At 37.6% G+C, this 12,177-nt stretch overlaps 1 protein-coding gene across 8 annotated transcripts in view; it reads left to right on the forward strand.

Moving 5' to 3' along the window:
- Window positions 1-12,177, forward strand: part of ACER3 (alkaline ceramidase 3) — a 148,828-nt gene that overhangs the window by 93,637 nt on the left and 43,014 nt on the right. For all 8 annotated transcript variants that reach the window (XM_032426964.1, XM_032426967.1, XM_032426966.1 and 5 more), the window contains 3 exons: window positions 2,646-2,698; window positions 5,008-5,089; window positions 7,996-8,031. In XM_032426964.1, coding sequence (XP_032282855.1) covers window positions 2,646-2,698; window positions 5,008-5,089; window positions 7,996-8,031 — 171 coding nt within the window. The remainder of the gene's footprint in view (window positions 1-2,645; window positions 2,699-5,007; window positions 5,090-7,995; window positions 8,032-12,177) is intronic.

Raw genomic sequence — 12,177 nt, forward strand, 5'->3', positions numbered from 1 at the left:
TAAAGATTTTATTTATTTATTTGACAGAGAGATAGAGAGAGAGCACAAGTAGGCAGAGAGAGAGGGAGAAGCAGACTCTCCACTGAGCAGGGAGCCCGACGCGGGGCTCGATCCCAGGACCCTGGGATCATGACCTGAGCCAAAGGCAGCCGCTCAACTGACTGAGCCACCCAGGTGCCCCCATTTTTCAGTTTTTTAAATTCCCTTCCTGCAAGAGGACCTTTGCACATGATGTTCCCACTGCTTAGGGGTTCTCATCTTCCCCTCAGTCCCTCTTTACCTTACTCATATCCATATTTTCCAGGACTCAGTTTTTGTGTCACTTCTTTAGGGAAAATCGTCATGACTCTTTACATGAGGACCCCTGTTTTTTGGTCATGGTACTCTATACTTTTCCATCATAGCACTTATCATAATTGTAATTAAATATTTATTTGTGCAGTTAACTGTCTAGTGTCTTTCACCCTGGCTAGATTGTCAAGCATCATGAGAGCAAGGGTTATCTTGTCTCCTGCACATAGCATAGTTCCAGGCACATAGTAGGTGCTTAATAAATATTTGTCGAATGAATGAATAAAAGAATGACAACAATTATTTCAACTGCCTTTATAGATTGTATAGCTAGACCTATGGGATAATATGGAGACAGCAGATCTATTTATGTCCTATCCTCCAAATACATGAATAGAAGATCCCCCAAAATGGGCCATTTAAGTACCTCCATACTACATTGTGGAAAGGCCAAATAATGACACAAATATTTTGCTAACACATGAAAACTGAAATAAGATATAAATGCAAAAGATGTTTAATATAAAGCCAGGAAATTGTGGTTCAGACTTTTAAATAGAGGAATCTTCTGTATTTCATAAACCTTGTGACAGATTTATCTGCAGTATATTGTGATACCATGCCAACTTTTTTGAACATGTGAAGGTGATTCAAGTGAAACATTTTGGAGGCAACATAATGTAGAGGTATGCTCCAGATTCAGTTTAAAATCTGGCTCCATTACTTACTAGCTCTGTGACCTTGAACAAATTACTTAAATTGTCTAAACCTCAGAGTTCTCATCTTGGGATGGAGATAATAGGACCTACCTTAGAATTGTTGTTAAACTTAAATGAGATAATGAATGCAAGACACTTAACCATAAGACCCTGCACATATGCTGCTATTTCATTATTCCAGTAATTTATCAGAATATATTACTTTGTGTAAACTCTCTTCCTTCTTCCTAGAATGTATTTCTCTACCAACCCATTTCATTTCCTGCCACCACCTTCTCTGGCTTCTGTGTCCCCCTTCTTTTGGAATCTTTATATTTAATCACATGTTTTTCATTTCCCTCCCTCAATGGACTATGAGGACATTGACTGCATCTTGTTTTCATTATATCCTCAGCAACTAACACATTGCCTGGTACATAGTAGATATATTATTAAATAATTAATTAAATGCATATCTAGTGAATAAGTAAATTCTATAGGATTGGCTTAAGGATTAGAAATAACCTATCTGCAACATTTAGCTAGTGTCTAGCTTGTAATTTAATACATATAGCTATTATTATTATTGCTAATAACAATATTTTTCAGAAACATATGTTACTTAGATTAACTAAATGACTTTCCCAGCCATTAATACCCCTTCTTATATATATTAGCAGATATTTTATCCATCTTAGGTGTTCTAGGAAAAGGGAAAATGCAAAAGAATATTGATAGGACCCACAGACCAATAGATGGTAGACATCATTCTTTCCTGGAGGTATGATATCATAGTTTGTGGTACTGAATGATCTGAGTGGTCCAGTGAGTCAGGCGTCCTGCTTAGGTGTGTACATTAGGATAGATAGATGGACAAGCTTGTTTGTTCAATGACAGTAAACCAACCCCTATAAGCAGAGGGCGGGGAAAGGTGAAAGAAAGAGGCAGGCCACTCCTGGTTGGTAGGTGGCAGTTTTAATAAGCAGAGAGTACCTATATACAAGGCTTATCTTGGGTGGCAGCAATAGGTCCCCCACCTACCCACCAAATCTTTTCTTTTTTTTTTAAGATTTTATTTATTTATTTATTTGACAGAGAGATAGAGAGAGAGTACAGGTAGGCAGAGACGCAGGCAGAGGGAGAGGGAGAAGCAGGCTCTCCGCTGAGCAGGGAGCCCAATGCGGGGCTCAATCCCAGGACCCTGGGATCATGACCCAAGCGGAAGGCACCCGCTTAACCAACTGAGCCACCTAGGAGCCCCTGCCCACCAAATCTTAAAAGTTTGTAAAGAGGCCTTAATTTGGTTTAGTCAAGTATACTGTACAGGTGTTTTCAACACCACATCACTATCTCAAGACTGTCCTTGGAACAGCCTCTGGGAACAAGAAAGACAAGCAGAACTCCTCTTCCAAGGATAGCAGGTGAGGAGCCTCCAATCGCCTGGGTCCAGCTCACAGGTCAATTGATGGTCACGTCCTTTCAATGACCTTGCCCAACACTCAGAGTAATTAGATGTTAAATATATGAAAGAATTAGTAAAAGATATTAGATAATAAGAGGTGACTGTCATAATCATTCTGATGTTTTATTTTGATTTGTATAATAATTGCACCTCTACAATATTTAAGTCCTCTTATCTTTCTTTGTTTCTTATAGCTATTGGATGAACTCCCAATGATTTATAGCTGTTGTATATTTGTGTACTGCATGTAAGTACTTATGTTTAAAATTCAGTTGTTTAATATATTTTAAAATTCATTTTCACCTCATAGTAAATTAAGTAATATAGTTAACCCTGTTACATTATACTGGGAGATTGTAATAGTGTAAAAGGTTATAAATTCTGTGATCTCCCTGTGGAGTATAATCTGTCGAAGTTATAATAATGTTGTTTATTAACTTTTATGGTCTCAAAACCCTAGGGCCAGTTTAAATATTCTTACTTCAATTTGACTTGTATAATCTGCCTGTCCTTGAGTTATAAATGTAGATAAAAATTTTATATATTATGCCCTAAAAATATTTATGTACTTTGTACCTGTAATTGTGGTAGGTATTACACAAATCATCTCTAATTCTTTCAGTTGTGCAAGATAAATGGGTATTATCCCCATTATATAGATGATGAAGTGAAGCACAGAGAGATTTAGTAACTTGTCTAAGGATATAAGCAGAACTTATGCTTAGGTGACTTGCCTAAGGCCATGTAGCTGGTAAGTGTCAGAGTTGGAAATTGAATTACAAATTTAATAAACTTACCTTCTAAGTATGCGCTTAATTCCCTAGCACTAGTACTTAAAATTTCTCTAAACTCTTTATATGATGGTTATCTCTTTTCAATATGATCATTAATACTAGCTCAAGTATATTTTCTTCTTCTTCTTCCCCCCCCCCTTTTTTTTTTTTTTTGAGAGAGGGTGGGGAGGCAGAGGGAGAGAGAGAATCCCTAGCAGGCTCCACACTCAGCACAGAGCCTGATGTGGGCTCGATCTCAAGACCCTGAGATCATGACCAGAGCCGACATCACGAGTCTGATGCTTAACTGATTAAGCCACCCAGGCACCCCAAGAATATTTTTTTCTAAAGATATCTAAAAATCAGAATCATTTGAGAAAATATATTACTTAAAAGAGCTCATCTGGGGGCACCTGGGTGGCTCAGTCGGTTAAGCATCTGCCTTTGGGATCCAGCCACGCGTTGGGCTCCCTGCTCCTCAGGGAGTCTGCCTCTCTCTCTCCCTCTCTCCCTCTGGCCCTCCCCCTGCTCTTGCTCTTTCTTTCTCTCTCTTTCAAATAAATAAATAAAATCTTTAAAAAAAAATAAAAGAGCTCATCTGAAACTTTTTCTGTAAAGGGACAGGTAGTAATTATTTTAGGTGTCATGGGCCTATGGTCTCTGTTGCAGCTCTTCAACTGCTACAGTAGCATTGAAGCAGCCATAGATAATATGTAAACAAATGAGTGTGACTGTTCTGGTAAAATTTTATTTACAAAAACAAGCTTGGGTCTTTGGGCAGTAGTTTGCTGCCCCTGATCTAGAAAAATACTTTCAGGTGAGCTTTTTTAAATGAGTCATCAAGTCGCAGAATTTGAAGGTAAAAGAGATCTTAGAAATCATCTGGGCCAACCACCTTTCTGTAGAGATAAGGAAATAGGAGTTGGGTCCAGTTCCCACAGCCAATTAATGAGTAAACTGAGAACTCTGCTGCTGCTTCTACTAAAACATAGGTTCAAAGGTTGGATACCTAACCAATGGTCAAATATTTGTTCATATTTCCTTATTTACTGAGTATTTGCTAGCCTAGTGATTAGATACATGAGAAAAAGATTTTATCCCTGCACACAGGAGTTCACAGTCTGGTTGAGGAGACCCATAAAGAGACAATTATAATAAAGTGATATTTTCTGTAATAGTGTGCCTTAGTCAGGGATGGCTCATTGCAAGATTTAGAAACCTACTCAAGCCAGCTTGAGTTAAGAGGAATTTATTTAAGGACATGAGGAAATTATATGAAACCCAATAGCAGGAAGTACGGCCTTACTACAACTCAAGGGCAGCTTCTCTCTCCCACCCTTTTTTTCTCCATTCCTTCTTCTCTGCATGGTCTCGTCTTTGAATTTGCTTTATTTTTCCCTCCATGCAGATCACTTCTCTGCTCATTCATCTTCTCGTCCATTCAATTTAGCTGCCTAAATGTCAGCATCAGACTTTCAATCCATAAGGCTTTATACTTTGACTCTCCACATTTAATTGATTCAGTCTCTGACTCCCAAACTCCCAAGTTTTCAGGAGAGAGCTTCTCATTGACCCAGTTTAAGCCAGGTGCCTTCTCCTGATTTCCCCAGCCTCTTGGAGGCTCTAGGTGGTGCAAGTTCCCTGAGATAAGAGTTTGGGTGGGAGGAAATGATGGGCATCACTAGACCCAAAGGTGTGTCTACAAGTGGTAAGACAGCATTCTATTTGTTTTACTAGTTATATATTCTAAAATAAGTTTCTTTCTTTCTCTCTTTTTTAAAAGGTTTGAATGTTTCAAGATGAAGAACTCTGTAAACTACCATCTGCTTTTTATTTTAGTTCTATTCAGTTTAATAGTGACCACAGTAAGTCATATCTTGTTTCTAACAGATTAAGCATGTGATGTGGATTTGAGAATTGTCAGGGTATAGATAGTACTAGAAATGTGGGAATAGATGAACTGGCACAGAGATAGCATGAACCATTAAGATGACCAAAGATGCAACCCTATGGAACACTTCTTTTTTTTTTTTTTTAAAGATTTTATTTATTTATTTGACAGAGAGATAGATAGTGAGAGCAGGAACACAAGCAGGGGGAGTGGGAGACGGAGAAGCAGGCTTCCCGCTGAGCAGGGAGCCCGATGCGGGGCTTGATCCCAGGACGCTGGGATCATGACCTGAGCCAAAGGCAGATGCTTAACGACTGAGCCACCCAGGCGCCCCCACTTCTTTTTTTTTTTTAACAGAGTTAAAAAAGAGTATATTGTTTGATATTCACAGCCTGTCAGTTTGCAAACTTTCATAATGCCTAAAGATTTCAGTAAGAGTCATCACTTTTAAAAAAAAAACTATATACATTCAAGGTATAAAACATGATGCTTTGATACATAGTGAAATGATTACTCTAGGCAAGCTTATTAACATATCTTCTTGTGTGTGTGTGTGTGTATGTGTATGTGAGAGAGAGAGAGAGAGATGAGACCACATGAAATCTATTCTCTTAGTAAATTGCCAGTATTCAACCCAGTATTAACTATAATTACCATGCCGTACATGGGAACACTGACATTTGAGGGTCAGGTAGAAGAAATGGAGCTAGCAAAGGAGACCTAGAATAAGTAATCAGAGATATAGGAAAACAAGAGAGCCCAATATAACAGAGTACAAAGAGATTTCTAGAAGGAATAACAGTATTAGTTGCCTCTGAGAGGATGAGTAAAATAAAGATTGAAGTTTGACCTATAAAAATTTCAATTAAAAGACCCAAGTGACCAGGGCGCCTGGGTGGGTCAGTTGGTTAAACGGCTGCTTTCGGCTCGGGTCATGATCCCAGAGTCCTGGGATCGAGCCCCACATCGGGCGCCCTGCTCAGCGGGGAGTCTGCTTCTCCTCACTCTCCTTCTGTGCTCTCTGTCTCAAATAAATAAATCTTAAAAAAAAAGAGAGAGACTAAAGTCCAGAGAGTTTTAGTGACTTGCCTGGCCAGCCAAGTTTATATGGAGAATTGGTGGCAAAGTCAAAACTGGACCCCTTTGTAAGTTCAGAACTGATGTGGTCAGAATTACAGGCTTGGGAGTCAGTCAGATCTGAGTTTGGACCAACACTGTTACTTAATAACTGGGAACCTTGGGCAAGTTACTTAATCTCCCTGCGTTAATTTGCTCATTTGTAAAATGAAGATAATAACAGCATACATTTCATATTAGTTGTAAAAATTAATACCTGGCACACAGTAAGGACTCCATAATTCTTTTGCCTTAAAAAAATATCTTTAAGAGGCATGTCCTTTTGCATTTCTTTTATTAATAGCAGTGGTAATATGAAACTATGCAAAGGGAAATTAGTATTTTGAAACAACACATTTCAGAGATGAAAAGCATTCTTCCTTACTGAGTTTAGAGTTACAGATATATAGTGTCTCATATAAATCTTACTATTAAAGCTCTATGGATGCTTAAAGGAAATAATCTGCTCTTACTGTGTGATGGTAGGAACTTCCTCCCAAAATAAGAAATTTTGTAGCTGAATTGAAAAATTACATAAAATTTTTGTGAGGTCAGCTCTACATTAAATGAGGATATAGAGATATCTAAGCACAGCGTTTGCTGTCAAAGAGATGACTGCCTTGCAGGGGAGAGAAACAAACCAATAAATTACATGATGTTTATACATGGTCAGTGAGGGCACAAAGGAGGGTGAATGGCTGCTCCTGCTGAATGGAGAAGGGACCAGGAAAGGCTTCAAGAAAGAGGGATAGTTTGAGCGGGATCTTAGAAGATGAATGTTTGCCAGCAGGGGAAGATTTCTGAACAAACTAAAGAGCAGCATGTTTAAAGATGTGGAAGCACTGTACTTTCTGGAGCCTAGGATGAAAAAGGGACAAGAGGAGAGCAGTGAGGCCAGGCAGAAAGTCAGGAGTGAAATCATGGAAAGCTTTGAAATTTGGACTTTGTCTTGTAAGTGATGGGAGCCATTTCAGGATTATGATTTGAATTTTGATTCCTCTCTACCATGTCATTTTAAAGGCATACTCCTACAGGGCAGTAAATGCATGCTAAAGCCTAAATAGGCATTGAACTTAATCACCCAAATGATATTGGAGCCTAAAACTAGGATATGTGTAATTGGGAATGCATTTAGGTGATGAGTTATGCATCTAGGTGAGTGTGTTAGAGGTTTTGGAAGTAAAAGAAAGCACAAGAAATTTGTTTTAAATGTTTTCAGTTACTGAGCATGCATTATATGCTAAATACTTTCATGTATTTTATTTAGCTTATTATTCCTCACCACTGTTACTCCCATTATCCAGATAAGGAAAAAATGAGTCTTTTGGTTAAGTGATTTGCTCAAGGTCTATAGCAAGTAAGTGGCAGACTCTGAAATTTATCACCTGTCAGTCCAGTGTTCTTTGTGTTGTAGAAAAAATGTGTTACAGACATTGTCAACAGAACATCTTCACCCCTCCTAACTGTGTACCTTTGCCCTTCCTTGATGCTGATGTAGAAGCTAAGAGGCCAGAGTAATCTACTATAGCTTTGAAACATTTAGTTTACCATGGTAAAGCTAGCACTGGGGGAGACCCACCTGTAGGTACTAGCCATTCTGTGGCACGCCACCTAATCTGATTGGTTTTACATGGCTAGAGTCAGATCTAAGTAGCAGGACTAGGGAAGCAAGAGAGGTTTGGGATTTGCAGAATGGTTGGAATAAGTTTTCTTCCCCTTCAATAATGCACTTCATTCACATGTGTTTCTTTTAATATTTTGTAGGTTTACCTTAAGGTAAAGGAGCCTATATTCCATCAGGTAATTTTAAAAAATTATTACACACTTGATTGTTTAACAGTACTTGCCTGCATTGTGTTTCCCTTTCTGGTAAATTATATGTGATACAGTTTTTGAAAATGAAATGGTAGATGTCCTATGAAAGTGTTTAAAACAGAGTTTGCAAACTCAAGTGCCTAAAGGATGCCAATGCCCAGGCCCGGCTGGCTTTGGTAGTCAGTAATGCAGGTGTAGCATTGCTCTTATAAGAAAAAAAGAGAAAGCATGCATGCACATACACATACAAGGTCCTTTTTATGACATTATTTTCTAGAAAAGATAGACTGAAAATTCCTTGAATATTTCCCCTCCTAATATTTTATGAGTTTTTTAATGTGGGAGGTTATTTACATTGAGGAAAGCAGACATAGGAAACTTTGCTGTAGAAAATAATGATTATCCCATAATGACACCAGAGGAAAATAAGGTAGCAGACCCTAAATAAAGAGAGCCATTGTTAATTGAGTGCTATCATGTGCCTGGTGCTATGACCATTACTGCACAGACTCTAATCTCCCCAGCAGTCCTACAAATCAGGGATTACTGTTCACATTTTAAAGGAAATGAGCTCAGAGATACTGAGAATTTGCCCAGCAGTTACACAGTTATTAAGGGGCAGAGCCAGGATTGTAACCTAGATTTGTTTGACTCCTATCACAATTCTTTTAACAAACTAGAAAACAAACAAACAAACAATAAATAAGGACACATTTCAGGAGTATCAGAAGCCTTGTAGTTTTAGAATATTTTGTGCTTTTATAAAAAGTAAGTGTTCCTGTATCTTTTTAAACTTAAGCTAGATAATAATCATCTAACTGAAACCGGTTTCTTAAATTCCAAAACTACATTATTGTGCCTTGCTTTTCTATAGGCGAGCCTAAAGTCAATATTACAAGAGAGGACGTCCTCACTTTCCTGTTTATTTTAGCTTGAAGTATGTCATTATGGAATTACCTCTTTATTTAGCAAGATTTATTGAGGTGCGCCTGGGTGGCTCAGTTGTTAAGCATCTGCCGTTGGCTCAGGTCATGACCCCCAGGGTCCTGGGATCAAGCCCCACTCCCTGCTCAGCAGGGAGCCTACTTCTCCCTCTGCCTGCTGCTCTCCCTACTTGTGCACTCTCTCTCTCTCTCTCTCTGTCAAATAAATAAATAAAATCTTTAAAAAAAAAAAAAAGATTTATTGACACACTGTAGAGGATGAAGTTTATATGAAGAATACTTCACTTTTATAAATTTCTTATTTGTCTTTATAAGAAAGAAAAATCATAAGCACAAAAAAACAAAATTCGGAAATTGGGGGTTAATTTTTGTTAGTTTATGATCAATTTTCCATTTTGTGTTTTAGACCTATTTTACAGTGTGTTTATGTAATAAAAGTAACAAACTATTCGTCTAACTTCCCATGCTGCAACTCTCATGTGTTTTTTCAGTAATACATATTTTCTTTTCTGTAGATAGTGGTAAATGTTTGCTAATAGGAAGGGAGGGAGGGAGGATGAAAGCTTACAGCTATGGGTTATATACTAGGCCTCTCAGGAGGGAAGTGAAGAAGTAGAGGAATGGTAGGGGGAAGTGGGTAAGTAGTCTGAAGGTAGAAGACATTCATTCATTCAACAGATGTCCACTGTGTACATTCTCAGTACCAAATTCTGAGGTTGAAGTTGGAAATAGAGAGGCAGTGGAGCAAAAATTTCAGTATCTAAAATCAGGCAGACCTGGATTCAAATCGAGTCTCTACTTACTAACTGTATACCCTGGACAAGTACTCAACTTCTTTGAGCTTTGGTTTCCTCATTATTCCACAACCACTTTTTAAAGCCTTCAGTATGCCAGGTGCTGGACTAGGCATAAGAGAAGTACTAGTGAATAAAATAATGGGGTCTCTGCTCTTGAGGAGCTCATTATACTGTATCTCTAAAATTGGTATAATAATCTCCTAAGGTTGTCTGAAGATTAAATGAGGTGATGCTGGGGTGCCTGGCTGGCTCAGTCAATAGAGCATATGACTCTTCATCCCAGGGTTGTAAATTCGAGCCCTATGTTGGGTATAGAGATGACTTAAAAATAAAATCTTTTGAAAAATAAGATAAATTTAAAAATAAATGAGATAATGCATATAAAGCCCCTACCACATGGTAAGCAGTCAGTAAATGTTAACTAATATTAATAAACCAAGGCAAGTAAGACATGGTTACTGGTCTCAAGGAGCTCACTGGATAGATAGACTTGTAAAAAAAAGTATTTATAGTATAGTATGTAAAAGCAGTGCTAATGTAGACATGTACAGTCTGTCTGCTTAGATGACTCAGGATAGGATTACAAAATATAACTATTGCATATAGCTAAATTATTACTTCCTCTAATATTGAAAAACAAAATAGGGAAGATGGCCTACTATTGTAATACAGTAGTATTTCTCGCTATTTGTAATGTTTTATTTGAAGAGGTCTTTGCCCCAAAGTCTAATCTGGAATATTCTTTGCTGTCCTGTTAAGTAATTAGATTTAATTTTCTTCTTTTTAAAAAAGTAAGCTCCACACCCAACGTGGGGCTTGAACTCACAACCCTGAGATCAAGAGCTGCATGCTCTACTGACTCATCCAAGCCAGGTGAGCCAGGTGCCCCAGAATTGATATTTTTTATTTATACTTAATGGCTTAAAAAAAATCTATTCCTAATTAGTTTCTGAGTATCATTCTTAAGAAAAGAGAACTGCTTTTTCTGAGAATCTTCTTTTTGTCTAAGTTTGTGGAATATCGCTCTCATTCTTTTATATCACTGTTGATCTTATATGCAGAAATTTGGAAAAATTGTTTTGAAATTTGTAATTAGAAAAATTGTTTTGGAATTTGTGGCTAAATTTACAGTAAGTTTCAAGATCTTAGAATTAATGGAAAAGGAGGGAAGAGCAATGTTATCTAATATAAAGGAACTCTGGCTTGAGAGTTTGGAATTTTGATTTCTTACCACTTTGATTTCTTAAAGTTTGGAATCTCAATTTCTTGCCACTTTGTTATCCATGCACATGCTGTGCCTGTTCTTCAGTTTCCTCATTATAAAATGTTTAAAACAAGGAGAGGTTTTCTTTCAACAAGGATAATATAAAAATACTACATAAGGTAAAGCACAAGGCAATAAATACGGTAATAGTGTGACAATAAAGTACATATGAAGGTGTAAGATTACGGGGTTAAGTTTCTGCCTATGATAATCACAGAAAGCTTCTGAAAGGAGATATTTGAGTAGGGACTAGATAGATAAGTGGTGGTGGAAGGAAAGAGTTAATAAACACTTTAAAAGTATCTGTCACAGCCAGGATGATTGTCTTGTTAACCAGATTAGCTTCCCTGAAGGAGAAAGTACTGATTAACAGTTTTACTTTACTATATTAAATCCAAGGTGATCCACACATCTCCAAAAGAGAGCCAAATGCTATTTATTTAATTTGATGGCCTTGCAAAGGGTAATACTAGAATCATATGCCAGCCACATTCAGTAGAAATACTAATATATTTTAAGTAAGAAAGCAACAACAAAAAAGGTATACATGAAAATAGGTTAAAAGAACTTTTAAGAAGTTAGTGAACCTTCTTTAAGCCAATTGATTAATCAATAATTGAATATCTCAGATGAGATTTAAAATCTTCCTGCCAAAGTAGATGTCTCCTAGAGATTATTTCTAGACAGGACGCATCAGTATTTTACTACTCTCCCTTCTAACTTAACCCTCAAGGTTTGTAAGAAAGAATGTATTATATAAACAGATTGAAAAACAGGAACTTAAGCAGATTTATTTAAATTTTATTCTGTTATTTTTTTTAAGGACTTTATTTATTTGACAGAGAAAGCACAAGCAGAGGGAGCGGCAGGGAGAGGGAGAAGCAGGCTCCCCGCCGAGCAGGGAGCCCAATGCAGGGCTCGATCCCAGGGCCCTGGGACCAGGACCTGAGTCGAAGGCAGACGCTTAACCAACTGAGCCACCCAGGCTCCCCCTGTTATGTTTTATTTGTGCCATTTTATCACAAATTAGGGATATAAGGAACTTACTATGTATGCACACTTGGAAAAGAAGCTGACATTTTTTAGTATCTGCTACGTGCTGAGTATTATATATTCTTTCATATAG

The sequence above is a fragment of the Phoca vitulina genome, unplaced genomic scaffold (genome assembly GCF_004348235.1).
Source record: "Phoca vitulina isolate PV1807 unplaced genomic scaffold, GSC_HSeal_1.0 scaffold36, whole genome shotgun sequence".
Lineage (NCBI taxonomy): Eukaryota > Metazoa > Chordata > Mammalia > Carnivora > Phocidae > Phoca > Phoca vitulina.